General features: G+C 30.2%; 1 protein-coding gene across 1 annotated transcript in view; it reads left to right on the forward strand.

Moving 5' to 3' along the window:
- amon (prohormone processing protease amontillado) overlaps positions 1-26,992 on the forward strand; it is a 66,336-nt gene extending 39,344 nt beyond the window's left edge. Inside the window, exons 2-14 of the mRNA XM_088199962.1 lie at positions 4,559-4,663; positions 6,020-6,263; positions 7,100-7,137; positions 11,630-11,706; positions 20,008-20,096; positions 21,827-22,002; positions 22,834-22,946; positions 24,364-24,564; positions 24,626-24,701; positions 24,768-24,925; positions 24,989-25,153; positions 25,223-25,340; positions 26,460-26,992. Of these exons, the coding sequence (XP_088056088.1) occupies positions 4,559-4,663; positions 6,020-6,263; positions 7,100-7,137; positions 11,630-11,706; positions 20,008-20,096; positions 21,827-22,002; positions 22,834-22,946; positions 24,364-24,564; positions 24,626-24,701; positions 24,768-24,925; positions 24,989-25,153; positions 25,223-25,340; positions 26,460-26,621 (1,722 nt within the window). The 3' untranslated portion in view covers positions 26,622-26,992. The remainder of the gene's footprint in view (positions 1-4,558; positions 4,664-6,019; positions 6,264-7,099; positions 7,138-11,629; positions 11,707-20,007; positions 20,097-21,826; positions 22,003-22,833; positions 22,947-24,363; positions 24,565-24,625; positions 24,702-24,767; positions 24,926-24,988; positions 25,154-25,222; positions 25,341-26,459) is intronic.
- The last annotated feature ends 366 nt before the right edge of the window (positions 26,993-27,358 follow it).

Raw genomic sequence — 27,358 nt, forward strand, 5'->3', positions numbered from 1 at the left:
TTTCTCGCCGTATTTTCGGCGTGAAGTATTATTTGAAGCCGGACAAAAAATATTTTCTAAAACATAATTATGGGCTTTGGATGAAAAGCGAAGGCAATAATGGTCCATATTATCGTTGTTGCCCACGAGCTTTCATTAAAGCTCCTTATTTCGTCGCTTTTCACTATACAATAGTCCATTCGCGGTGCTTAAGCTTTCGCGATAAAGAAGAAAAGCTTTGTAAGTCCTTTGAAAAGGATCGTTTTTCATTATAAATGCGTAATAAAGTTGTTAGTTCGGCGTACCGTATGTGGATTTTCACTACAACTTATTATGTGCATACATATGAGGGGTATAAAACCAAATCCAAATAACTAGATAGTGAGATTTCGCGTATTATGGCATTATCATATACGCAAAGGGTATATTATCATATTATATTACATGGCTTAGAGGCACTAACATATTTTTTATATGATGATTATAGTACCATGCCTGTAATAAAGAAAACTATAAGAAAAATATTGAAAATTTAAAATGAGTTTAAGACCATTATTTTGCTGAAATACACTTATAAAAGCAATTGATCATAAACTATTATTGCCACTTTAGATATATTACACGTCTGATAAATTAATAATAATCGATGTTGAATCGATAAAAATATTGACTATAAAATATTTTCGCCTTTATTATTATACTACACTCTACGTCAATCTTTTTATTTTTAATAATTCAATGCATATATTATTTTGATCACGTTAGACCTTCAATTTCGCATAAGTAATAGACCGAAACAAATTTATATTTTTTCGGTCTTGCCAAATACACGCGTGGGATGACTTAATATATATTTTTTATCATCAAAGGAGAACGCTATTATGTAGAATTATTATTTTAAATAATAAAATATTTTTATTTATATGCGTACCCTGCTTAAGAGCTAATTAATGTAATAAAAATGAAACAGAATATTAATCCAACATTTTAATAATCCTTATTTAAATAATGTCGTATTAAGTATTCTACTCTGCGCTTTTTTTAATTAATTAATTTAAATATATACAGTGGATGAAATATATTCATATTTTTAACATTAATAAAATGGATTTAAGATACATAAATATGTACAGTTAGTTAATACAATGGGTATCGCAGGATTAAGCTTGTAATTCTTTATTACTTCAATATAATCAACTCTCATTTTTATAATCCATAAAAGTATTTGTTGAATTTTTTAAATTAGAAAACAAATGTTTATTTTTTATGTCGTTGTTGTAAATTAGGAAATAAAAATCTAGTAAAGTGGTTGCATTCAAATATGCAAATCTCTCACTCGTTTCGCGTAGATTCTTTTTATTTTATCTCATATAATTTTAAAGTACGTTCTGGCAAAAAGGAAATGTCCTTGTTTTGCGAACAAAGGAAGCTTTTGTGTGTGAAAATCGTATGAAAAGCATCAGACGTATAATACGTAATGATGTACTTATGTAAAGTTATATTGTCATATGAATCTGTTATATAACAAGCGTTGTTATATGATCAATTTAAAATCAAAGAAAATATATACTCTTAAAAATAAAAAGAAAGTCTTGCTTGTCTTGAACCATTTCAGTTTTATATATATTTATATACTACAAAAAATATTTCAAAAATACAGAATAAATATTTTATATTTTCTCAATTAGTAGATATTCTAAAGAGAGTATTTATTTTAATTTTTTTTATAGTTACACAAGCCCATTTTTTAATACAAAACATATGTATAAAAAATGTGAATAATATATAATATTATTCATATTTTAAACGTCATTGCTTAAATTAATTCTAAATTGTACTCAATTTTAATATCGCAATATAAAATTAATACAAAAAAATCATCATAAAATTTGGTACGATAAATTTTACAGTATTCTTAACAAATTTGTTAAATACACAGATTTTTTGAAAGAAAGTTGCCCTATGGCTTACAAATTACTGATTTGTAAAATTGTGTGTGAGTCACTTTTAATAAATATTTCAACAATTAGACCACCTAATAGATTGGTTAAATCGGCAAGTCTAAAAACAGTCAAAAAGCTTTGAGAAAAAAATACAATGCTATTAAATCATAAAATATGGTAATAAAAGCAGTTTCAATGTGTATTTTAAACGCTTAAGACTTAAAAATGGCTTATATACTAAAATATGCCACCACCATGAGAAACATTTTTGCAGATTAAGTCAAAGTGTTCATGGCAAACGCCTTGTAAAAAGATAATACGTGGATTCAGGATTGCTATCCAAACTAAAAATAGGCAACGGTAATCTGATTAAAAAAATTTGTAATTGGCCGTTCAACTGAAAGGGGCGAAAACTAAAATATCAAAATTAAAATAATGGAATGCGGCCGAAGATCGACCAACACTTCCTCGGAAGCTCAATCAATCAATCTTCGATCAAGAAGAGACCGACCCAACTTCATACCATCGAAGATCACAGAAGCCGCCGCTTCTCTCTTTGCGTTATCTGGTCTAGATTAACGTCCGGAATCCAAACTCACTTTGGAGACGTATAATACCTACAGATGCATACCTACAGATAAACTGTACGTGACGATATCAATTAATGCACAAAAATTAAATGGCAACAAACTTTGCATTTACATTTTAAATGCCAGCGACTAATTAATGAGCATCTTTTTCGGAAAATAAATAATCAATTCTTGATTTACTGATAAATGAAGCTGATACAATAATCTTTATTGTTTTAAAAAAAAAATCAACAATTGACTCACAGGTGAGTCACTATAGACATTTTTGGAGTGAAAAATTGTCTATAGTGTATTGGCGATTATAAAATAAATATATTTTGTAATAGTGTGATGAATCTCACGGGCCGGAAAAATTTTCAAGGCGGGCCGCATGCGGCTTGCGGGCCGCGGGTTGCCACCCCATATTTAGATGTATAAAGTTAAAATGATTTTGTCGTATTTAATTACTAGTTAAACAGCTGCGTTACAAAAATATTCCGCTATATATTGAAACTATGTTAAATTCGTAACATATGTATAATAATATGATATATTGAGACAATAGAGGTATTCGGTATTGAAATTTATAGTGTAGTGAAGTATTTATTGTAATGGAGTGATTTTTTAAAAAGAGCTAAAAACCTCACAAAATCAGTATTGTGATATGTATATAATTTGTACTTAAAAAATATGTATAGTAAAAAAGCCAGATATTAAAGTTTTTTTATTGAAAACAAAAAAAATATATGTAAGAAGAAAATATATTAAAAGAGGAGGAAAATGGAAAATTTAACGCATTATTGCAGCTATTTCTTCCGACTCCGTTTCCTCTATAACTTTTTTATTTGCTAATTCATGAACGAAGTATGAGTGATTTAGAGTTGATGAGCAAAAAATAAGCACGACTCGGCGCTGCGTCTGCAATAGTTGGGGAAAACTCCAAAATTACTTTTTTTTCGTAGAATTTTTTTTCACACGTTCTTTCAAAGAATGTACGAGGTGAAAATTGTTTACGCGAAAAACAAACGAGTCTGTTGGGATTTTTTCTTGCTGAATTTTCGTAATTTCGCTGAAAAACGATCAATCGAGACGCGACAGTTCAAGGAGAAAGAGAAAAAAAACGCTTGTGGGTGCTCAAACATATTTACCGAGCGAAAATATTATTCAATAATTACTGTTTGCAAAGCACTCTAGAGGGAATTTGAGTGAGTGTGCGAAAGTTCCGAGATTTCGCCGCTGGCAAATTGTTTTTAATGAAATTTCTCAAACACGCCTCAAAAGTTAGTGTCAAAGTTTAAAATTTAATTTGTGACGCTCTTTGAGCCGCTTATCTATAAAACTATTTATATACCAATATATTCATGCGCTGGTACGTTTGAGTTTAATATAATAGCCGCTAACGTTCGAAAATATTAATAAAACAATAAAGGCAAATATCTTACTGATAAAATATAATATATTATCTAGTCAGTATTTATATTTTGTATATAAGATCAGTTTGTTATATAAGATTTTTCTAAGAGGGTAAAAGTTGGCTAGTCAATATTCGTCTTTTAGTAATTCCATTTCATTAAGATTCATACTATTTCATTAAATGACATGGAACGTAAAAAGTAATAAAAACGTGCCATCGTCGTCGCAGTGGGAACGCAAGGTAAACTAGCGTTTAAACTACGACTTTTATAATAATATTACAAATTAAAAGAGGAACATATAAACAATAGGAGAACGCAAAAAACAATTATCCCTTCTCAGAAATCAAAAATTTACGACAAAAGCAATAAAATCATGACGTTGCCGACACAATATTTTTATTGCATTAAGATTAATTTTTTAAATATAATACAAATATCATAATAATATAAAATACCTATTTTTCATGTATAAACAGATTGTAAATTATATTATTTAATTAAATGACCAAATTAAAAAAGGGTAGGTCAAAGATCCTCCCCCCTCCTTATCTCCTCCCAAGCGACGATTGCTTGGCGACGTCCTTATTGATATCAAAAACAGCATATATTTTTTATTAATAATACTAATAAAATAAATTTTATTTGTCTGCAGGTTTTAGGATCTGATTCTGAGTTTCACTTTACGCATAGAGCTCTGCCACATGCCAGGACGCGAAGGAGTATATCGCACATGAGATTGCTAAAGAAGGACCCTGAGGTAAAAATATTTTTTTTTAATTACGTTGTTTTTATTGAGGTGTAAAAATTAAACCAAGCCTAACAATTTCATAATGAAATTCGATTCAAAGGCAAAACTCAAAGGATCACAATCTAATCTATATCTGACATCATTTTTTTATTATTTTCCCCTCTTTATCCTTAACCCTTTGGAGTCCTTTGTGTACACGAATTGGACATCTGTATTTTCTAAAGGTATTTAAATTTATATCTTAAAATTAATAATATTTTACTTAAAATAAATAAATAAAATGTATTTTAAATATTTCATTTGTTATATAAATATCTCTATGTAATATAAGAAAAAAATAAATGAATAAAACAATTGTTTTAAATAATAAACTTTTACAATATAATAAGATTAATATTATTACATTTCTTAAATTAAAAGCAATTATAAAAATTAATTTTCAATTAAAACAATATTCTAGTAATAGATAAATAAATTAATATAATTTAAAATAAAAATTATATGTTTTTTATATTGATATAATAATATTTTATAATAAGTATTTTTTTATTCTATGTTCATTCAAAATGGCTTGGATTTGGGGCGACACTTATTAAAAAAATATTGGACTACAAAGGGTTAAAATACTGTCCGAGAAAAAAAATTAAAAGAGTCAGTTAAAAAATAATACGTAGCAATAAAAAGAGGCGTACAATATTACTCGATTCATGGAAATTTAAATTGTACGTTGAAGTCGTTGTTTGATAATGCCTTTAATGTTTGTTATTTTCAAATCTTTTAATTCACTTTTGTTAGAAATACATCTTGTTGTTTTATCTGAAGTATTTTGCGAACACAGAGCCCATGTTCTCTAATTATTTTTTAATTAACCTAATTTATTCGCAGTACTTTTCTTGATTTCTCAACCCACGAACAATGTACTTTATTTGCTCGATAACACAACTTATGCAAGATTACTTTTCGAATCGCCTATGGCTGTCGCCATCCAGCTCCTTAATACGCTGGCATTGCACATTGACCTGTTTAATGTCAGCTATGAGAAGCTGCTCCAGTTTGTTTAATTTATTTTAATATTTTTTGCTTCTTTCTATTTATTATTTTTCGTGTATTGAAATAATACAATGTAACATTTTCGACAATCATGACTTATTGGGTCATGGGGTTCTTAAATTAATTTAAATAAAAATAAATAAATTACATAACCGATATTTATTAACCTTTTTAGTGCCAAGCGAAATTGGCGGTGTATGCTAAGATTACCAAGCATTTTTTGTCATATAAAAATGTCGCTCGTAAGTGAACCCCGGCGTCTTTACGGCATTCAAACGGTTAATATTACATCCATCTCATAACATATTGTTTCAGGTGCATTCAGCGGTTCAGCAGCCTGGATTTACTCGAGTGAAGCGTGGATATAGACCTCTAGGCACGAAGCTAGAAGTTGGTCCCATGCCTATGCCCCCGCCGTCGGACCCCTACTTTCCGCTTCAATGGTACTTGAAAAACACGGGTCAAAATGGGGGAAAGGCTCGCTTGGACCTCAACGTGGAAGCCGCTTGGGCGCAGGGAGTCACTGGGAAGAACGTCACCACTGCTATCATGGACGATGGTGAGATTAATATCTTTAACTCTGTCCATATTTAAAACTGTTTTCTTTGTACCTTCTCTGTCAGCATCTCTCAATACTATTCTAAATATTAATATCGCATCGTTTCACATAATAAATCTGACGATGTTCTTATCCTACTTCTATCGATAATTTCATTTAACTCTGATCCTTTTAAATCATATACATATTTATATTTTTTAGCTGGTATATTTAAAAGATTCTCTCTTACATTAATTATAGGCCATATTTGATTATTTATACTATAAAACAGAAAATACATTATGTTTGTTGCAAGAACTGAACATTAGCGACGTGACATTTGCACATGTCATTCTAGCTGCCATTTCTAGATTAACTGCGCTATTTTTAACTTTAAATTTAAACGTGCACAGCGACGTGCTGACGTGAATACGCGAAGACAAAAGGTAAAAATGAAATAAATTTATAATAACATGATGAATAAAACCAATTATATTGAATAAAAAATAAGTTTGAATATATCCCGGGTATATATAAATGTGGTGAAAATCAGAAGGAGGGCTATAATAACCAATACATCTATCACTAGATTATCTTTATATGCTGACCTTATTGCGTTTATATTGGAATGGTAGTTTATTAATGAGTGACGGGTTCAGTGCCTACGATTCAATTTCGAAACCTTTCAGATTATCTACAAAAGAAAATGTCTATCAAATGTCAAAAAGGTAAAATATATACGAAATATAAATTGGATCGTCATTGTACCAGGTTTTTTTCTTAACCCTTATGCGGATATATACATTCGTGAGACCTGAAGGCTATACGATTTTTTAACACAATTAATTTTGTTACAGGTGTCGATTACATGCATCCAGATCTGAAGTACAACTATGTAAGTATATTTAAATTATTTACTAGCAGCATACTAGCAAAACTTAGTTGCTTCTCCTTCACATTTAAAATTTATAGTAATTCAAATTAACTACAAGCATTTTAAAATTTATAGTCAAACAAAATAACTACATAATAATTGTTTATTGTAATATAATTATTTAATAAATTTAAAGAAGTAAAAAATAGTAGATCAACGCTGAAATACAGCGGTGAAAACAACTGTATGGTAACATTTTAATGTTAGTTAACCAATGTGTGCATAAAAGAGCAACGAGATGCAGAGAGACCCCCCAATAACACGGTAAATTGAGGACGTTATATTTAGTTTAGGGACTAAAAAATACTCACACAATTTTTTGCAATACGAATCAGGCGCGTGTAATGAGATATTCTCCTTTTGGCTCGCTCACACCCAAATAGTACATCCCAATTTACCGTGTTATTAGGGGTCTACTGTATATGGTTACCATAAGACTAGGGAAAATAAATAAAAATTTTATCCCTTTGTTATGCTAACATTAAGATATACCATTACATTTTAATGCAACCCCTTTCAAGTGAAGTTGAAATTAATATTTATATATATTTATTTATTTAAAATATTATAATATATTTTGCAGTTTCAATCATTAAATTAAATAGCGTTTTTAGGACCCCAGTGCATTTGAAATATTGTCGAAAATAATTTATAAGTAAGGTCAACATAAAAAATAGGTGTGTTATAACATTTATAAGCTTAAATAAATAAAGGTTATTTTAGCGCTAGCACTACAAAATATTTTTGCTTTTTCTCTAATTCTCAATGGTCTCTGATCGCGTGCACGCTTTCGCATATACGATCACTAAGCAATTTTAGATTTTTTAGCAGTAATGTTTGCAATTTTAAAAAAAAAATTATGTTACGCCTTTATTTTTATTTTTGCCGCCCCAGGCAATTTACTATGCGACATGCCCCTCGGGCCGGCCCTGCATACTTTATGTGCTAGTCAAGTTTATAAATTCATACAATGCGCAGCGCGTGTCATCAAAATAATTACACTAAAACTAAAGCAGTCTGATGTATAAATCCTCTTGTTCGTACGCCAATAAATATATTAATAATATATTTATTTATATTGTAAATAAGTGTGTGATAAGTTTACATCAATGCTTATAAAATCGGTTAAGAATAAGGGACGTGATCGCGACTCTCCAGGTCAGGGGTCAGCAAACTTTTTTTTATAAAGGTCAAAAAGCAAAAGTGCGTTTAAAAATAACTTAATTTGTCTATATTTTTAAGACAATTTTGTTTCCATCATGACAGATACACATGAATTGTGGGCTCGGTGATTTTTCCAGACATGAATTTTGCGGACAAGAACTTTCCGGACAAGATTTTTTTGGACACTGATTATTTCTGACAAAAAATATTTTTAATATTACATTAAAACAAATTTAATTACATTCAATGAATTATTATTTGTAATTGCACAGTAGGATCTCTCTAAATCTATCTAAATCGAATTTCACCCAAGGGGAGAGAGCAATAAATAATTAATCCTTCTCAGAAGTAAAAAATCTATGTGAAAAGCAATAAAGGGAACGCTCGGTAACGAACGTTTTAGCTGGATGATTTTTTGTCGATCGTAAAATGGACATTTCGTGAACTGAACCATGATTTTATAAATAAATTTACAAAATTCGCAAGCGTTATTCTGGCGTAAGTCTATTCATGGTGAAATGGCAAAGCAAACTGAGCACAAGCGATTTTGTTGCCAATTCGAAAAACAAACCTCTGAGAAAAACACACTTTAGATTTGACGATACCAGACGACTGCTAGACATGGCAAATAAATAAATTAGATTTTTTATAAATAAATCTGAATAGAGTTTTTTTATATGTCAATATTGTAATTAAAAATATGCTTGTTGTTACATATAAAACAGATTGTAAATAAATAAATTATACAATACATAAATGCTCGCGGGACGGATTAAAATATGCAGCGGGCCGTTGATTGCTGACCCCTACTTTGAGACATTCTAAAACTCGTAGGTAAAAATCACCGAGCATTGTCAGATTGTCGACACCTGCCTGTAGCAATATCAAAAAGTGCTTCATTGACTGACGCTACTTGTATCCCGACGCTTAAAGAAAAAATGCACTAGAATACAATTACATTCTTTCTCATTTTATATTTGCTATTTATTAAAATATATACTTATTAATACTTTTAATGCGTTTATATCCCTAAATAAGTAAGTCTCTTATTTTGACCTTAAATTAATGCAAATGCTTGCTTTTGCGTCTTACGATATTTTTTGGTTAAAAAAATGAGAATAACCACGACTGTCGTGACGTCACTAATCGATATCTTCACACCAGATTTTAAATATAGATAGTGCTTTTGTGAAACCTCTCTCCCTCATTCAATATCTGATTTCAGTGGTTGGGTCAGTTTAACGTTCCGTTTCTATCGAATAATACGATTTCAAGAACGATTTGATTCAATTAATCTTAAGTCGACTGAATCACATTGAATACGCAGCAACGTTATTAAAGGAAGTAATATATATTGTTGACATTAACACTGCGTTGCATTACAGTGTCCTCGTCTCTCTATAATTTTATAGCGCAATATTGTCGCAGAGACGCCATTTGGGTGGGGGGGGGGCAGGTTGGGCATTTGCCCCCACCCTTGAGGCATGTAATTTATTAAAATATTATGAATCTTAATTACATTGATAAACTAAAAAAATAATACAGATTGGCCAAGTTTTGCCGTGAAGTCCAAAAGCTGAAATGACTTACCTGATTCTAAAACAGAATTACTAGGTCTATCCTGCAAAAAAATGAAAATATGTCATTTTAGTGAAATCATATCGGAATACATTTTCACCGGTAGATATATATTTTTACCAGTATTAATATAATTTATCTGGCAGTTGCTAGTAAAATTATATAATTTCAATTTAACTACAATTTATTTTACAATTTTACATATTTCTGTTTTTTAAGAATAACTAAAGAAGTCATCATTTTTTGGGAGGCGAAAGATTCTGGATTTTTCAAATGCTTAATTAATGACATCAATGTCTAGTTTCTTCGATTGTTTTAACAAAAAAATTATGAACCCTCCAACTGTCAATAATAATCGTGGGACAATTTCCAATATCAGCTGTAGCTACTTTACAAAAAAAAAAAAAACTTTTTTGGAATATTAAAAAATCGAAATAGCCCTAAATCATTATGCATTATGCCGATTCTCCTGCGTATTTTTTTTAATAGAAGCAGGCTCTTAGATCACCAAAGCCAAAATAAAACCGCCGGCCGGTTTGAGTAATAAAAAATCGCAAAAAGTTGTTGGTCATTCAAATACTTTCGATCTTACGAGAAAGTATGTATATTTTCAAGCATCTGGGGTGCCGTCACAGTGGGTACGCTTCCACTGCGACGGCGTCGGCACGATTTTATTGCTTTTGACGTGGATTTTTGACTTCTGAGAAGGAATAATTGTTTTATGCGCTCTCCTATTGATTTGGTTTGGCGTGACTTAATTTGAGTCTTACTAATTGTTAGTCATAATATTAATATAAAAAGTCATAATATGATTCCCACTGCGACTTGGACGGCACGATTTTATTGCTTTTGACGTGGATTTTAAACAGGCACTTCCTTGAATTTGGCCAGAAAAATGCATGTGATTTAATGAAATACTACAAATCTTAAGGAAATAGAAATAATAAAAAAATCCATCGTTTGCTCCTCCTCTCCTTGGTAAAAATTGGAATGACGTCTCTATATCGTCGATGCGTAAATTGCCCCTTTATTCGTCGATTCATCGGTAATTCGACCCGAAAGCTTATAAATATTAAATTACGTTACTCTCAATTTATTTTGCCTGAAATTTGCGTGACGTCTGAGAATTATTCGTTTTTAGGTATTCTGCTTTTACTTGTATAATTGTTTGTTAATTTAAAACGGCATTGCAAAGTTCACGAACTCGGTGTGAGTGAACCGTTAAAATATTTATAAACTCTCATACATCTTGGGTGTGCTTATTTTAAATGAAATTTTATTGTTAAATATTATTTGTAAATAGTTCGTCATGCGCGAGAAGAAGAATCGCAATTGAGAGACGAGTGTTCTATGTTTATTTTAACCCTTTACATTCCATAAAAAATACAATATTCTAAGATATATCAATGTTAAACACAAGCTCACAAACTAATTTCATTTTATTTAAATAATGAACAAAACATTTTATGTAAATCAGACATAGGAACATAATGTTTTACAGACTATTACAAAAAACACATTTACTAGAAAAACTAAACTAATACAAAAAAAGTGTCGAGTTGGGTATTAAGGTTATTTTAATATAAATTAAAATATAGAAAGCAGTCATCGTGAACGAATCGATTGATGGATGCGCAATATTTGTAATGACTGAGCGGTGTGATACTCACAATAATATGAATTAATTATTTTTATCGCTTTTTCTTTTCAGAACGCAGAAGCTTCTTACGATTTCAGCAGTAACGATCCGTTCCCTTATCCTCGATACACAGACGATTGGTTTAACAGGTATGTTATTATTTTTATATACGTCTGAAAATAATTCTTTATGGCGCACGTAATAAGATTTATATCACACATGGTATTAATTACATTTCGCCCAGATTCAATGTAGAAAAACCTCATGAAAAGCTTGCGATAAAGGAGAATGGCGACGTAAAAATCATATATAAATAATTTATGTATGACGTGTTTAATGCTAGACGCAACCTTTCATTCTCGCTCGAATGACGTACATATACTATATTTTAACCGAATGTAAAAATACTATAATATTTTTTTGTTAATATTGCTTGTCTACATTCCCTAAGCGATCCTTTAAAGAAATTTTAATGCTTGAATCTAAAGCATAAAAATTAATACTTTTATAGTATGACTTTCAATATTAATATTTCAGTATTTTTAAAATTTATACATCCTTTTCGTGAAAAAAATATTTTTGTTAAATTATTTTATTAAAGAGACATAACATTTTTTTTTTATTAGGTGCATAAAAAATATTTGTTTGTATTATGATATAATATGGTTGCTTCATTGCTTCAAAAACAAGCAAAAGTTATTGTACATTGCAATGTGCACTGGAACTGAGAAGGTTAAAACTCAATGTGCCATGGAACTGAGGAAGTTAAAACTATTTTCATCCACTTCCTATAATATTTCATTATTTTCTTTAATTATCTCGAGTATTAATAAGATAAAGCTTTCTTCATTAATATAATTTTCATATCATTAATGTAGTGTTATTAGTTTATTATTGTATCGTTATTACAAAACATATTCAGTAGTGTCTTTGTGCTGAAACTTGACAAATTGACGTATATATTTCAGATCACTGGTTTGTAATCCCTTCGTTCTTATATTACTAGACTCTAGTGTACAAGTAAGCATTATATAGTACACATATTTTAATTTTTTTTATTAATTTAGGATTTTATGAAGTTCTCACGATGTTATTCTTAAATTACTTGACCGATCAGGTATTAAAACTCATTTTTAGAACGATAGATTACCTCTGCTGGAGTACCGCAAGGATGCAACTTGCGTCCGATGATGTTTCTATCGATAATTAATGACATAGAAACGGCAATAAATTATTATTTTTCAATTATATGCGGATGAATATATTTTTCAATCGAATGAAGATGCTCTCTAAATGCAAAAGGATCTCAATTCTTTACGAAAGTGGGCTTTTAATAACCGACTGCCCTTCAATAACATGAAAAGTCACTCAATTTATTTCTCAATAATTTGCAGTAAAATCCTTATGCTTTTTATATATTTGTTGTGCCGGTTGGATATTTAGGGAATATACTTATATATGGATGCATTTTCTCTTGTAGGAATATACAATACATATATTTTATATTATTTGTATAACGGGGATGTGCCAAATTAGAATGTCTGAAAGATAAAAGTGATATAAAACATTGTGAATACTCCTTGGTATATTTGCAATAGAGACGATTTGCTGCTTTACACGAAACGAGGCTCTGAAAGCACGTCAATATCACAGCAGACAATCTCCTCAATATATACAACTTGAAAAAAAAACTCAAGAAGGCTAAGCCCTTCGAACTAATCTAGTTATTATTACTGATACTTGTTTAGTGTTTGTGATTATGCATTAGTACGCTGTTGTTCAATTATTAAATATAGAGCAAAATTAATTGTTGGTCATATAGACCAGTTTTTAAGTATAAAAACACTTATATAACTAATATTTATGTGTATCTTAACCAGATAAATTTCTCATTTAGTATATTTTACAGATATTATTTAAAGAAATAAAGTTTTAAAATATATATAATTATAAAATCATTTTAGAAGTAAAAAATATCACAATTGTACGAAACTCGTAGGAACTAGGTTAAATATGGGAAAATGCAATTTTCGTTTATTTGCCAATAACGTACAGGTTTAATGTAATTTTCGCACTGCAATTCAGTTTTATTCGAATAGAAATGATCGATATTTTTGCATAAACTCAATACAATATTGATCATAAAAATTTGATAATACAATAAAAGGCTGTTGTTATTCGTCGATAATATGATAAAAAATATACAAATTAGTCATTGCATACATCTGTTTTCCTAATTTCATGTATGTATATATATATGTATATGTTTGTATTGGTTCTGTGATTATTACGCACACGAATCATAGATGATCTATATACACATGTTTATTTAAGAATACGTAAATCTATATAAAAAAAATAATCTTTTAAAAATATTTTACAATTATATTATTAATTTACATTTGTAGGAAACACTTATACTTTCTATATTTATACAAATTTGCATTTAAAAATTAATAAAAATATAAAGTAGTTATATTTGACATTCAAATAATCACATATGTTCAGAATTTTCGCTGTGTGGAATTTTCATATGCGCAATTTTTGTTTGCGCAATAATCCTGTCAGCATATTTATTTTATTTATGATATTTACTTACACAATTTTGCTGGTGACGCAAAATAATTTGTATACCCAATTACATAGTTATTGTATGAGAGAACTAAGCAATCTTTTCCTCATCTTAAATTTCATTATGTTTTTATATCAGAAGAATGACCCGTAGCAAAAGTTATAGATGTATATCTAATATAAATATATATATATATAGAAAAACTGAGACTATATAATAAACACTTTATGTTTTACTATAATTACAATATAAGAACGCAATATAATTTTCTTGTAATGTATTTTCACATTTTTACTAAGAAATTTATTATCTAATGACACAATCTTGTAGAATAATAAGCGAATAATTTACGTGGAAATGCCATAAAAATTAGATTTAACTTTGCGATGGTAAACCAGGGGAGACATATCGATTAAACCAAAACGTCGACCGTGAAGTTTTTTTCGGTAGCCTGCGGGAATAAGGCTTATTCTAATTATTTATAAAAACAGCTTATATCATTGACTATGCTTATGAACAAAAATATAGTGGATTATGATGTGTTGCCTTTGTTTAGGTACACGAATTAGTGACATTGCTTAATTATTTTTAAAGAAAAAAAAATCAAAATATGAACCGTTTTAAATTATTTTAATACTACAATTTAATAATAATAATTTTATTAATAAAAAACTAAGTAATAGTTTAAATATATATATAATAAGGAATCAATTAAGTTAGGGTCTAAGCAAAATATCAGTTTTTAAAGACAAGCGAAGATGTAATGTTAATGAGAAGCGTTTCTTCTTGAGAATTTCTCAAGAAAAATGCGACATTAAGATTTTTTAAAAAAAAAATATAAATTGGTTTTTAGTTATAAAATATACTTATATAAATGTTTTACAGTCGCTGCAATTTTGCGAGTAAAAGCGGTCTTAATACGCTGAATTCACAGCTGCATTTAAAGCAGGTAGTACAAAAAGAGACAAAGATTTCCATTTAACACTCTAAAAATATTAATTAAAATTTTTAGTTTTATGATCAACTCTAGGTATTACGATTAGCAAACATTTAGACTTTCATGAATATTTATCTTTAAGTATTTATTCAGATGTCCAAATTTCTTGAAAAATTGGGAATTATTTTTCATTTAAAAAAACTTGTTTTAAAGCGATATAAATTATAAAAAAATAGTTTTTTGCTTCAAAATAAGTTTTATGTTAAATTTACCGGACCCCCATACAAGCTTTTATGAAACTTTTCTTAAGATTGTTAATTCCTTTGTTTTGAAGATTAAAAGTTGCATAGTTGTTATAGAATAGAACTCTTTATGACCCTTATAATATACGTTAAAAAAATAAAGTATCCCATAAAAATAGTTTTTTGCTTCAAAACAAGCTAAGTATTATAAATCGAGCGGCCCTCCATACAAACTTTTATAAGACTTGCAATTTTTTATGGCTGGTAATTTTTTTGTTTTACCGAGTAAGACTTGATTTTTGTCATAATATAGAATTCTTGAACACCCCTGTAATATTTACTAGAAAAATAAAATATGTCACTCTTTTGCAAAATGGTGACAAATTTAAAAACTTAAGCATTCATAACTTCGTTGGATAAAATCCTACAAAAAAGTTTGCTTAATAAAAAACGTTTAAAAGCTAAACCTGCATCGAAATAAAATAGTTTTTTTAAATAAATTAATTTATCAAATAAAACAATCTTAAAATATTGCTATTTTTTTTAAATTAAAAAAAATAATTAATATAAAAATCATTTCACTTAAACCAGTAGTATAATTTTATTGCTATTGGCGGTTTTTTTCTGAAAAATGCTAGCACCTAAGTATATTTTATCATCAACTAAAACCTATAGCATTTGTATTCGATTGTAAACTAACAGGTTCAATAGTTTTCTTTAACCAACCAATCAAAATAAAAAATAGCCCTTTATTATAAGTACTTACCATATGATATAATAACTGACACTATTATTAAAACTACTGACCAAATAAATACAGGTCTTACAATAATAAATTAAAATGTTTTTAATAAGAGGGTATTTTTCTATTCTTGCTTTATAAAGTTTCATTTACGTCCCTTATTCTAAACGTCACGGCCAAAACGACAGCGCTCGCAGTCTCTTCCACAATTTTCCAGCTCCTGAATGAACTCGCTAGACACAAAAATGTTGCGATAGCTACATTGTTGATTCATGTGAGGTCACATGTTTTCTATGTGCTTGTTTTTACATTAAAATATACATAATAATTGTGCATAGAAGCAACTTGAAAACTGTCCAAGTTGATAAAATAAAGTTTGTATGCTATTATATTGTAAACAAAGTTTGTTACTATTTTCGTATTGTAGTCATAAAAAGTATACTTTGAACATACATAAAACAAAAGCAATATTCACGAACAAACTACCTCTTGGTAAATATATAGTCGTTTTATTTAATATCCAGATGCCCAGAATGTTATATAATATATTAGAACGTATGTTGGCCGATGAAATTTATGTGCTTGTGCCCTTTCGTGCTCCTCTGGCTTCACTTTAATCGATCTTCCCGTTTGACTAATATAGGGCACGTCACATTGTTAGCCACTCGTTTTATATGTGCCTTCCGACTCCACTTAATGTTGGTCTTTGGGGATTTCATCAAATTGTTTTAATTTATTATCCACTCTTACTTTCATTTTGTTGATAAGCAGATTTTGATTTTATAATCTGTTTCAATAGCTAGTTTAATTTTACTTAAGAGTACAATATTTTTACTTTATCCAATAAGCCTTGATTCAATATGTATATTTTAATATAAAAAAATACAAAATTAAAATTTTAATTATGTGCTGACAAAAGTAATAATGAACAATAAACGCGAAGGGTAGAAATCCCTTAAAACATCGAAGGGGTGAAATATTATTTTTACAATTGGCCGCCATAAGTTACAAACTGTCTACGATCGCTCACGTAACTCGAGAATAACCGAGTTAAATCATCCGAGCAACCGAGGTCCGACAATTTTTTAATAACCTATGACAAACCTTGTCGAAATCGATATATATTACGTTTACTTGAATTCCTGTTAATTATGATTAAATTAAAGCAAAAACACATATAAATAAAAAATAAATTAAATTTATATGAATATTCGTATAAAATATTTAATAAATGAGTCAGGCCACAAGTTTAGATATATTTGCTATAAATAAAATAAAATTTATTCAAGTAGATATACATAGATAATCAGTCTTTCGGTTAATTCAGTTACTTTGAGTCTGGTTCGTAATTGTATATATAATCAAATATGAACGCCGAATGGCTGAATAGATATGGTGAAGTGGAAAACTTTCAATTTACAATTCAAGATAAAGTTATATATCAAATATACGCATAATTGCTCAAACTTAGCTTTCAATTCTTAATATAGTTAAATACTATATAGATTCGTGTGCGTTTATTTTATATATAATACCTATATATTAAAATATAATATTATAGAGATAATGTTTCCATGAAATAACTGCTATTTGTAACATATATCACATTTCTCACACGTTTACAATATCAAGTTTCTATGATATTCTAAAAGTAATACAATATTTATATTATATGGTATATTAATGTTGTTGAAAAATCTATAATATAATATTGCGTCATACATGCAAATTGTTTTTTTTTTAATTTCTGTAAATGATAAACAGTAGATAGCAACATTCCTGGAAAATCATATTGTAATACACGTTAAAATCTGTTAGCGCCTGTTCCCAAAATAATTATATATTTATATTTAAAAATAAATAAATTCGATGTTTTTTTATATAAATATATTGTTTGTTTACCTCATTATTAAATCGTTTGATGCTGAAGTATATATTGTATTATTATTCTTGTACGTATTCAGTGTATTTATTTTAGATTCTCTCGATTGAGGTCGTTCAAGTGTGGGACTACAACCTTAGATAAATATCTAGAAATCTAGGACCGCTCTTAGCGATTCTAGAGACGGCTTACTATAAGTAATTGGATTGTAGGTTCTCTTATACTATTACGCAGAACTTAAGCAGGAAGTTAATAATTAAATTAAATTATTATAAATGAAATATTTCAGTCTTAACCCTTTATGTGCTAGGTGCGGATAATACTATAGTGTGAAATTCAGAATTATCCCAAGTTCAATAAAAAACGTTTATATTATATGTTTTTATTTTATTTTCAGATAAAATCCGTTAATTTTTTTTTATGTTTTTTTATGATTTGTTCATTTATTATTAATAATTTTAAATATATATTTCTAATTTTTTGTTATTTTTTTATGATAGATTTTTGATTATTTATAATAATTATTTTAATTTTTTTGGCAATAATAAAATTTTTGTCAATAATGGATTGCATCAAACGTCACGTTATAACATAAAAAAAAACGTAATTAAATTTTTAAATTTATTTTTTACTGTTTAATTGACAAATTACATGACTTTTTTATGAAAATGAATTCAGCACATAAAAGGTTAAGGATCCAAATATAAAATGCCGCTCACTGTTTAAATCCGATAAGTAAATGGAAACTAATTTTGGGCAATCTACAATGCTCGAGGGGGTTTCGTTGTTCGAGGCCTGATAAAAACAGTGTAAACACCATCAACGTTTTATGCCGTGCCCGCAATATAAAATGTTGACAAACGTACGAGGGATTATTTGATGTCGGGTCTGAAAGCAATAGTCGTTCAACTGAGAAGATTTTAAATTTCCGACTATGCGCCTATGATGGGAAATGAAATGGAAAATTGCGCTCGAATGGACTCGAAACGAGAGATACTATAAAGGTATCATTTTCAATAACTGATTTGACGGCTTGTAGGTGTAAAAAACTTGGATTAGGCTAGGCAGATAGGTGATATTCAAAATATTCAACAATCAGTGCGTAACAAAAAAAAATTATTTTCAACATATATAAATATGTACCGGGTTTTTCCGTTAAGAGGCCCACTCAAATAGAGCCTATATTAGGATTTTCTTTTCCAAATAAAAGACCACGGGTATTTATTTATTAGGGACAAATAATATGAATGAAAATTCCTAATGTAAATAATTCTCTTCTTGCAATTATTATTTGTCTTATAATATATATTAATATATTTTTAAGATAATAAAAATTTTCTATTAGTGCAATATATAAAATAAAAATAACCTTTTATTAATCAAATAAATATTATTTCAAAAAAAACTGTTTCCGTTAAGAAACCCATGGGTTTCAATTTAGGGACAACATGAAAACATAAAAAATATATACAAGCCCATGAGCTTTTTAACGGAAAACCCGGTACTAAAATTATGTATTATGTGTAATTTACTCTATATACTGTTGTAAAGAATTTGCAGATTTTCACTATATATGTTTTGGTTAGATTTTTGAAGAAGTTTATATAGCAGGCGCGTACGGTGAGATACATTCCCTTTCGCTCGCTCACGAGTGAGCGAGAATTTTTAATACATATTGTCGCTAAAGTATCAATAACTATTGTCTATTGTCTATATTTTTTATAAATTTAATATTCAGACTCATATGCAGCGTAAAAAAATAGAAAATAGATATATGTTATTTTAATAGGGCAATGCATTTTTTAGGTGTCTTTTATAATATAACCACCATATTAACACTACACAGGCCGATGACACAACATGTGTGTCTTGACCTGGACAATCGTTCACGGCCGATGGCTCAGCGTGTGTGTCATGTTTCCGTTATTGTCCAGCGACACCACCCCTATGCTACGTTTACGTGCGTCCTACATTGTGCTAAGATAAAAATATAACATACGTTTGTACTGTATTAGAAGCCCTCATTTTACCAACTCACGCATATTTAATTGTTAAGCATTTTTATTTGATTTCAGCCACGGAACTAGATGTGCCGGCGAAGTAGCGGCCGCAAGGGATAACGGCGTGTGTGGTGTGGGAGTGGCATACGATTCCAAAATAGCCGGTGCGTATGATGTGTGCCTCTGAAAAACATATTTGAGTTTTAACGTTCATTATACTACTACCCCACGCTCTCTCGGGTGAAATCCGAGAGAGCGAAAGAGATCCGATTTCAATAGCCGCCGGGACCGACGTAAAATTTGACCTCACTTGTCAGATTAGCCACAATTTTTCAACCCTACAGCTCGTTCAAACAATGACCGAACCTCTTATGTATATTTTATAAGTCGCGTCGTGTATTTTTAGTATCTTGTCATAAAAGCCTCGATCATTGAAAAGAATACTTGATCTTGCTACTCGCGAAGTTTTTTTTTCTGTACATACATGATTTATAAAGAAAAAGGGACAATAAACTTCCTTGAATTTTCCGTCTGTCTTATTTTGATACTATAAGTCAATATCGCAGGAACAGTAAATGCAATTTGTCAAAAATATTCGCCTAAAATACGTTTAAAAAAATCCAAATTTAATTTGTCGTAGCAGGGACGTCATTTAGGATTTTTCCTGGGGGGCAAAATCAGTGGTCGTATTTTTAATATTTGCATTTCATTAAAATGCATTATATTTCATTAAATGACACATTTTTTTGGTCAAATTGTTTAGAATCCACGGCAAAAGCAATAAAATCGTGCCGTCGTACTGAAAACGCTCGGTTATGTAGCGTTCATATTAAAACATTTTAAGCCAATATTACAACTTACAATAAATGAGAATTAAATTAAGCACATAAACTGTATTTTGCCTATAGGAGAACGCAAAAAATAATTATCCGTTCTCAGAAGTCAAAAATCCACGTCAAAAGCAATGAAATCGTGTCGTTACCGCCGCAGTGAGTACGCTCGGTAATCTTGCGTTCATATTATGACTACCGATCCACTTCTCAGAACTCAAAAACCCACGTCAAAAGCAATAAAATCGTGCTGTTAGAACATTGGCGTTCCATATTGCCATATGGAACGCCAATGTTCTATCGCAACGCACGCATGAAATATTTTTTGTTTGAAATCCATGATGCGCGACAGACACGGTAAACACAACCTCACTCTAAAATCTGGGTAACAAGTCACAATTTGTTCAAACTTGATACTGACTATCTCAACGGAGTTGCTGTTATAAAAATTAATTCACCGTACTTTTTGATCACACTTTGTATCTGACAGACAAATAATAAATGTAAAATAGTAAATTAAATTTTGGAGATGGATCCAATGGTTCTTATTTTTACATACTAATATCATAATAATAATACTTATGGTTCATACATAAACAGATCGTAAATAAAAAAATAAAAATTGAAATCATATAATTTTACTAGCACCTGCCAAATAAATTATATTTACACTAGTAAAAATATATGTATTTATATCGGTAAAAATGTATTCCGATATGATTTCATTAAATTGGCATATTTTAAAAATATTTGAGACTGTTTTCTTAGATTTTATTTGAGGGATAACCCAAGTATTTTTGGTTTAAAATCAGAGACGAAATTTCAGCTTTTTTTTAGGATGGGGACAAAAGTTTGCTAGTAGTTTTATTTAATATTTCTATTTTATTAAGATCATTAAATGACATGCATTTTTCTGGCCAAAATAAAGGGGGGGAAAATTACCCCATCCGTCTTCCTCCCAAATAACGTCCCTGTGTCTTAACATCGATAATGTAATACAATGTAATACGCAAAAGTTTCAAGCAAAGATCGTAAAAAACTCAAAGCTACGTGTATTTTTTTAGGAATCAGAATGCTCGACCAGCCATACATGACAGACTTGATCGAAGCGAACTCTATGGGACACGAACCCCATAAAATTGATATTTATAGCGCTTCGTGGGGTCCGACGGACGACGGGAAAACTGTAGATGGACCCAGAAATGCTACGATGAGGGCCATCGTCAGAGGTGTAAATGAGGTGAGTGATTTTATTATACCAGTTAACATGGCTATACGCTGTTTAAGGCTATATGACCATTTACCGATCGTTCCAATGCTACATATCTGGATTTAATTATATGAAATATGTGTTTTTAGTAAATATCAATTTAAGTAAGTTTTAAATGAAGTTCCACTGAAACATAATCATATTAAGGAAAACCAGCAAATTAACCTTAATCCAAAGTGTATATAAAAAGTATTATGAGGCAGTTTTAATTACAGCGTTAATCTGCGGTCAATGAAATACTTTAATTACTAGGTCTTCCGCAAAGGCAAAAGTTTCTTTAGAAATTGATAAAACTTACTCCGCAGGAAATTAAAAAAAAAACAGAGAGATTATCTCGGCGAGCTCTTATCTTTAAAATGAATGCCTCCCTGAATATGATCCGAAGATGAATTTCATAATTAATTACGAAGAAAAATATAAACATATAATGACAAACCTCTAAAGAGATGGGATAATATATTACGCAGTAAAATATTCCGAGAAAAAATTGGCATGAATAATACAAAAATAATACGTCCATTACGTTTCGTTTATTTCTGGACATTAAAATTCATAAACGGCTTACCCTGTCTCTCGGATTGATCCCGGAACGTGCCTGGAATATTTTAAATGTCTTTGTAAAGCAATTTATTGTCGTACTTTAAAGTGTAGTGGTATCCCTTTTTTGTTTATATTTATGCCTCCAAGACTCGTTTAATTATTCGCAAGCTCGGCGTAATTGCATAATGAGCCGCAAATTAACCACCCGACACCCGAGGGTTAAATATTTTGACTCGCCTGAACAGAGTTTCCAATTTTCAGGGACGAAACGGTCTTGGCAACATATACGTTTGGGCGAGCGGTGACGGCGGAGAAGACGACGACTGTAACTGTGATGGATATGCAGCTTCCATGTGGACCGTCTCAATCAACAGGTATAGATTTCTCTTAATATTACTTTAAATATATTTATTAACTACAACTCTTTTTTGCTTTTTTGAAAATTCAATAAAAATAAATATATTAAATTAGAGAATATCTGTTTTATGTATGTGTAAATTGGAAATATATAAACAAGCAGGTCAATTCTCGACATAAATTGCCGACATCAATCTTCCTTACATTCAGGTACTTTTAAAAATCAAGGGCAATCTTCCTTACATTCAGGTACTTTTAAAAATACTTTATACGCTGATCCTCTATTGTGTTGTCAACGAGTACGAATAAAAATCAATAATTTTACTGTTACCAAAAACCTTTTTGTGCTATTTATTTTTTCACTTTTATTCATTTACTATATTGTCGGAAAAATATTATTTTAAATATGGGAGCTATTCTTTTGGAACACTAAGTCTCAATAAGCCTCCTAAATTTTTATACCAGGGGCTAGAGCGCCACTCGGCAATTTATTCCAATTACGATTAGTTACGATTTTCCGAAAGAACCATATGAGAAAGTAGTGCATAGAAAATTGTAAATCTGTTTCAAATGCAACATATTTGTTTATATAATTTTATTTTAATTCTTGCACGTTTCATATTTCTTTTGGAATATCTTAATGATTTTTATTTTCGAAAGATATATGTCTCGCATACTTATATATTTCTACTTATGTTAAAAGTAACATAAATTTTATTTAACTATAAATGTTTAGGTAAATATTATAGAATACGTAAATACATAAATACTGCATAACAAATTTTTACATTTACATCTTAAGTCGATAGCACTATTTAGGTTGATCCCTTACAATGAGTTTTTTTTATTCACACAATATAGGAATCGTCGTTTTTGTAGTTCTAAGCCATTAAGATTTAGTTTTTAGCAAAAAAAAAATTGTATTACTGATATTTCATTTTGTAATACCGATAGTACCGAATGTCGATTTTTGCCCCAATACCCGTATTACCAGTTGTGTTCAAGTTAGGGAGGGAAGCTCAGTTGTTGGCGAAAGCGAGTTCCGAACGGAAGTGTCAATTTAGGCGCTCTGTATATGAATGCCTTTATACACAGGTTTGATGTTCGCTCACTTTTTGCTGCAACGAGTATATACAAAGATTTGATGAGGGGGGGGGGGTAATTATATTTGTTATTATCTGTCTGTTTTTTTGTATTACCTAACCGTTAAAGTTTGAAAAAGAAGCGATGCGGCAACCTATACAACCAACAGCCGTTGTGATGTTTTTAGCCAATCCCCATGTGCGGTATGCATAAAAAATGCCTGCTGTGTTATAAAAACTAACGAATTGATTTATGGCGCTTTTAACGCGTGATAAGTTATTTTTCACGGTCTAGCGATGGACCTCTCTTTGTTTACTTAATTGATACCAACCGTTACTTCTTACTCTCCAGCGCCATTAACGACGGTCAGAACGCACACTACGACGAATCTTGCTCCAGCACTTTAGCCAGCACGTTCAGCAACGGCGCCAAAGATCCTGCCACTGGAGTTGCCACCACGGATTTATACGGAAAATGTACCACCACGCATTCCGGCACCAGCGCTGCTGCTCCTGAAGCCGCTGGAGTATTCGCATTAGCATTGGAAGCAAAGTACGCATCGAAACTTCTAACATATGTTTGAATAAATCTAGTATGATAATCTATATTACAGACCGAGTCTAACGTGGAGAGACATTCAACATCTGACGGTGCTCACATCAAAGAGAAACTCTCTGTTTGATGCTAAAGTAATTTTAATGATCTATTTTTAATGAAGATAACAATTTAATTATTAATGTTTTGACATTGTTCAGGGACGCTTCCATTGGACGATGAATGGAGTTGGACTGGAATTCAATCATCTCTTTGGTTTTGGGGTCTTGGATGCTGGAGCAATGGTAGCTCTAGCGAAACCATGGAAAACGGTTCCAGCCAGGTATCACTGTGAAGCAGGATCTGTACTAGAACAACAGTAAGTTGAGTTGAAATAAAGTTAAATATTTATATTGCTCTCGTTTTAATGTATATTTTATAGTGAGATTCCATCTGGAAGGTCTCTCCTGTTGAAGATAAAAACCGAGGCGTGTCTCGGGAAAGATACTGAAGTCCGATATTTGGAGCACGTTCAAGCAGTGATTACAGCCAATGCGACAAGAAGGGGAGATTTGGAACTCTTCCTCACGAGTCCAATGGGAACGAGGTGGGATTTTATTATATATACAATGAGGTATTGAAGCGGATTTAGGGTTAATTTCTGTTGTTGTTGTAGATCGATGATTTTGAGCAGGAGAGCCAATGACGATGATAGCCGAGATGGTTTCACAAAATGGCCTTTTATGACCACCCATACGTGGGGAGAATATCCTCAAGGAGTGTGGTTATTAGAGGTAATAATAATATAAATAACTTTGTTTGCTTAGAGAAAATAATATTATCATAGTACTTTACCATTCAGTATTTGAATATCGTAAGATATTGTGCAGTGTTATGCACTATGGTTTTGTGTTCAACAATTAAATGGATACTTCATAACTCAATAGATCATAATGGAGATGAAATATTTACTTAAAATGGTTGCGAAGACCTAAGTTTATTAAGCTACGACTTTTATATTATAAATATGAATTAAATGAGGAACATATAAACCGAATTTAAACCAATAGAAGAGCGCCAAAAACAATTATCACTTCTCAGAAGTCAAAAATTCACGTCAAAAGCAATAAAATCGTGTCGGCGCCGTCGCAGTGGGAACGCTCGGTAACGAGCGTTCCCACTGCGACGGCGCCGACACGATTTTATTGCTTTTGACGTGAATTTTTGACTTCTGAGAAGTGATAATTGTTTTTGGCGCTATTATATTGGTCAAAATTTGGTTGGAATATACTTTGACCAATAATCTCATATTAGGATGAGCAATAATCTCATATAAGGATAGCTATCATATTTAAAAAAATAGTGCAGACAAACTATAGAGCAATATGCTAGATGCAACATCTGTCTTTACTTCTTTTTCTGATAATTTTCTCCTGAGAGATGAGTCGGCTTAGTTTGTATTTTGTAATTGACGTAATGAAAGTTTTAAAACCATAATTAGCTTTAGAGTTTTAGGTTAGGTTTGGATTTGAACAGCAAATGGACGTTTTGAAACCGTCAAATTGAGTTACATAGACATTTTAGTGCAGCATATAATTATCAGTTAAATTCTATTATTGCTAGTAGAAATATATATCTACTGGTGAAATTATATTTGTAGTTCACTAGTGAAAATATAACTTCACTAAAAAATACACATTAACTGCTACCTTTATACATTACATATAAATAAATATATATTACTACATATAGAAAAGTTGAAATCATATCATTTTAGTAGCACCCGCCAGATAAATTATATTTTCACTGGTAAAAATATGTATCTACTGGTGAAAATGTATTCCGATATAATTTCATTGAAATGACATAGATGCCATTGGACTTTTAAATATTCTTCTTTCTCTGTTTTACAGGCAAGTTTTAACTCTAAAGCACCACAAAAAGGTTGGTTGAGGGAATGGTCTTTGGTGCTACATGGAACTCGAGAACCTCCGTACGAAGGACTTCGAGCTGCGGATCCTCATTCAAAGTTGGCAATAGTTAAAAAAGCACACGAAGAACGAGCAGTGGTTTAGAAATTTCTGATGTTGATTTTCATGACCTTGGATTCATTTAAATTTGTTAAAATTGAATTTAAATTTTATTAAAAGCAAATCTGTTCCAGAGAAGAGTTTTATTTTATTGAAAATAACTCACAACTTAACATAGTGTTTTCTTGAATTATTTATTATTAAATTTATTCGCTTTATGCAGTTAAAATTTATAGTAAATGAGTTAGCTTTGTTCATTCGATTATTTTTCATAGATTACTTATATCGTGTCTTCATGAAAGTTGTAGTACAAAATATATATTTTAACTTTACAAAACGTGAAAAATTCTGAAATATTCTTTATTTTGCAACGTAATAATGGACCAAATTGAAATAAAAATAAGCATACATAAAAAGCCTTGTTATTACTTATGTAACTCTTATATGAAAAAAAATACAAGCAAAATTATTTACATTCGTTATTTTATATAAATATATATATATTTATTTATTCTTTACTTGTGTAATTATAAACAACGATATATACGTACAGAGTTAGCGCTATAGGCAATCTGGGCGCGCGCCCTGTGCGCCTATTTTAGAGAGGCGTCTATAATTTTTTCTTCTTTCGTCTATGATTTAAAACAACAACGATCGCTCTGTATGTATATATGATAAATATTTGCGAAAAGGCGTTTGATTTTGAAAATTTAAAGACAATGGCTAAATAATAAAAGGGTACGGAGATATCATACGTATGTGTAGAAATAATCGTGATCATT

The sequence above is a fragment of the Plectrocnemia conspersa genome, unplaced genomic scaffold (assembly GCF_051122295.1).
Source record: "Plectrocnemia conspersa isolate PC_06_02 unplaced genomic scaffold, ASM5112229v1 ptg000012l, whole genome shotgun sequence".
Classification (NCBI taxonomy): Eukaryota; Metazoa; Arthropoda; class Insecta; order Trichoptera; family Polycentropodidae; genus Plectrocnemia; species Plectrocnemia conspersa.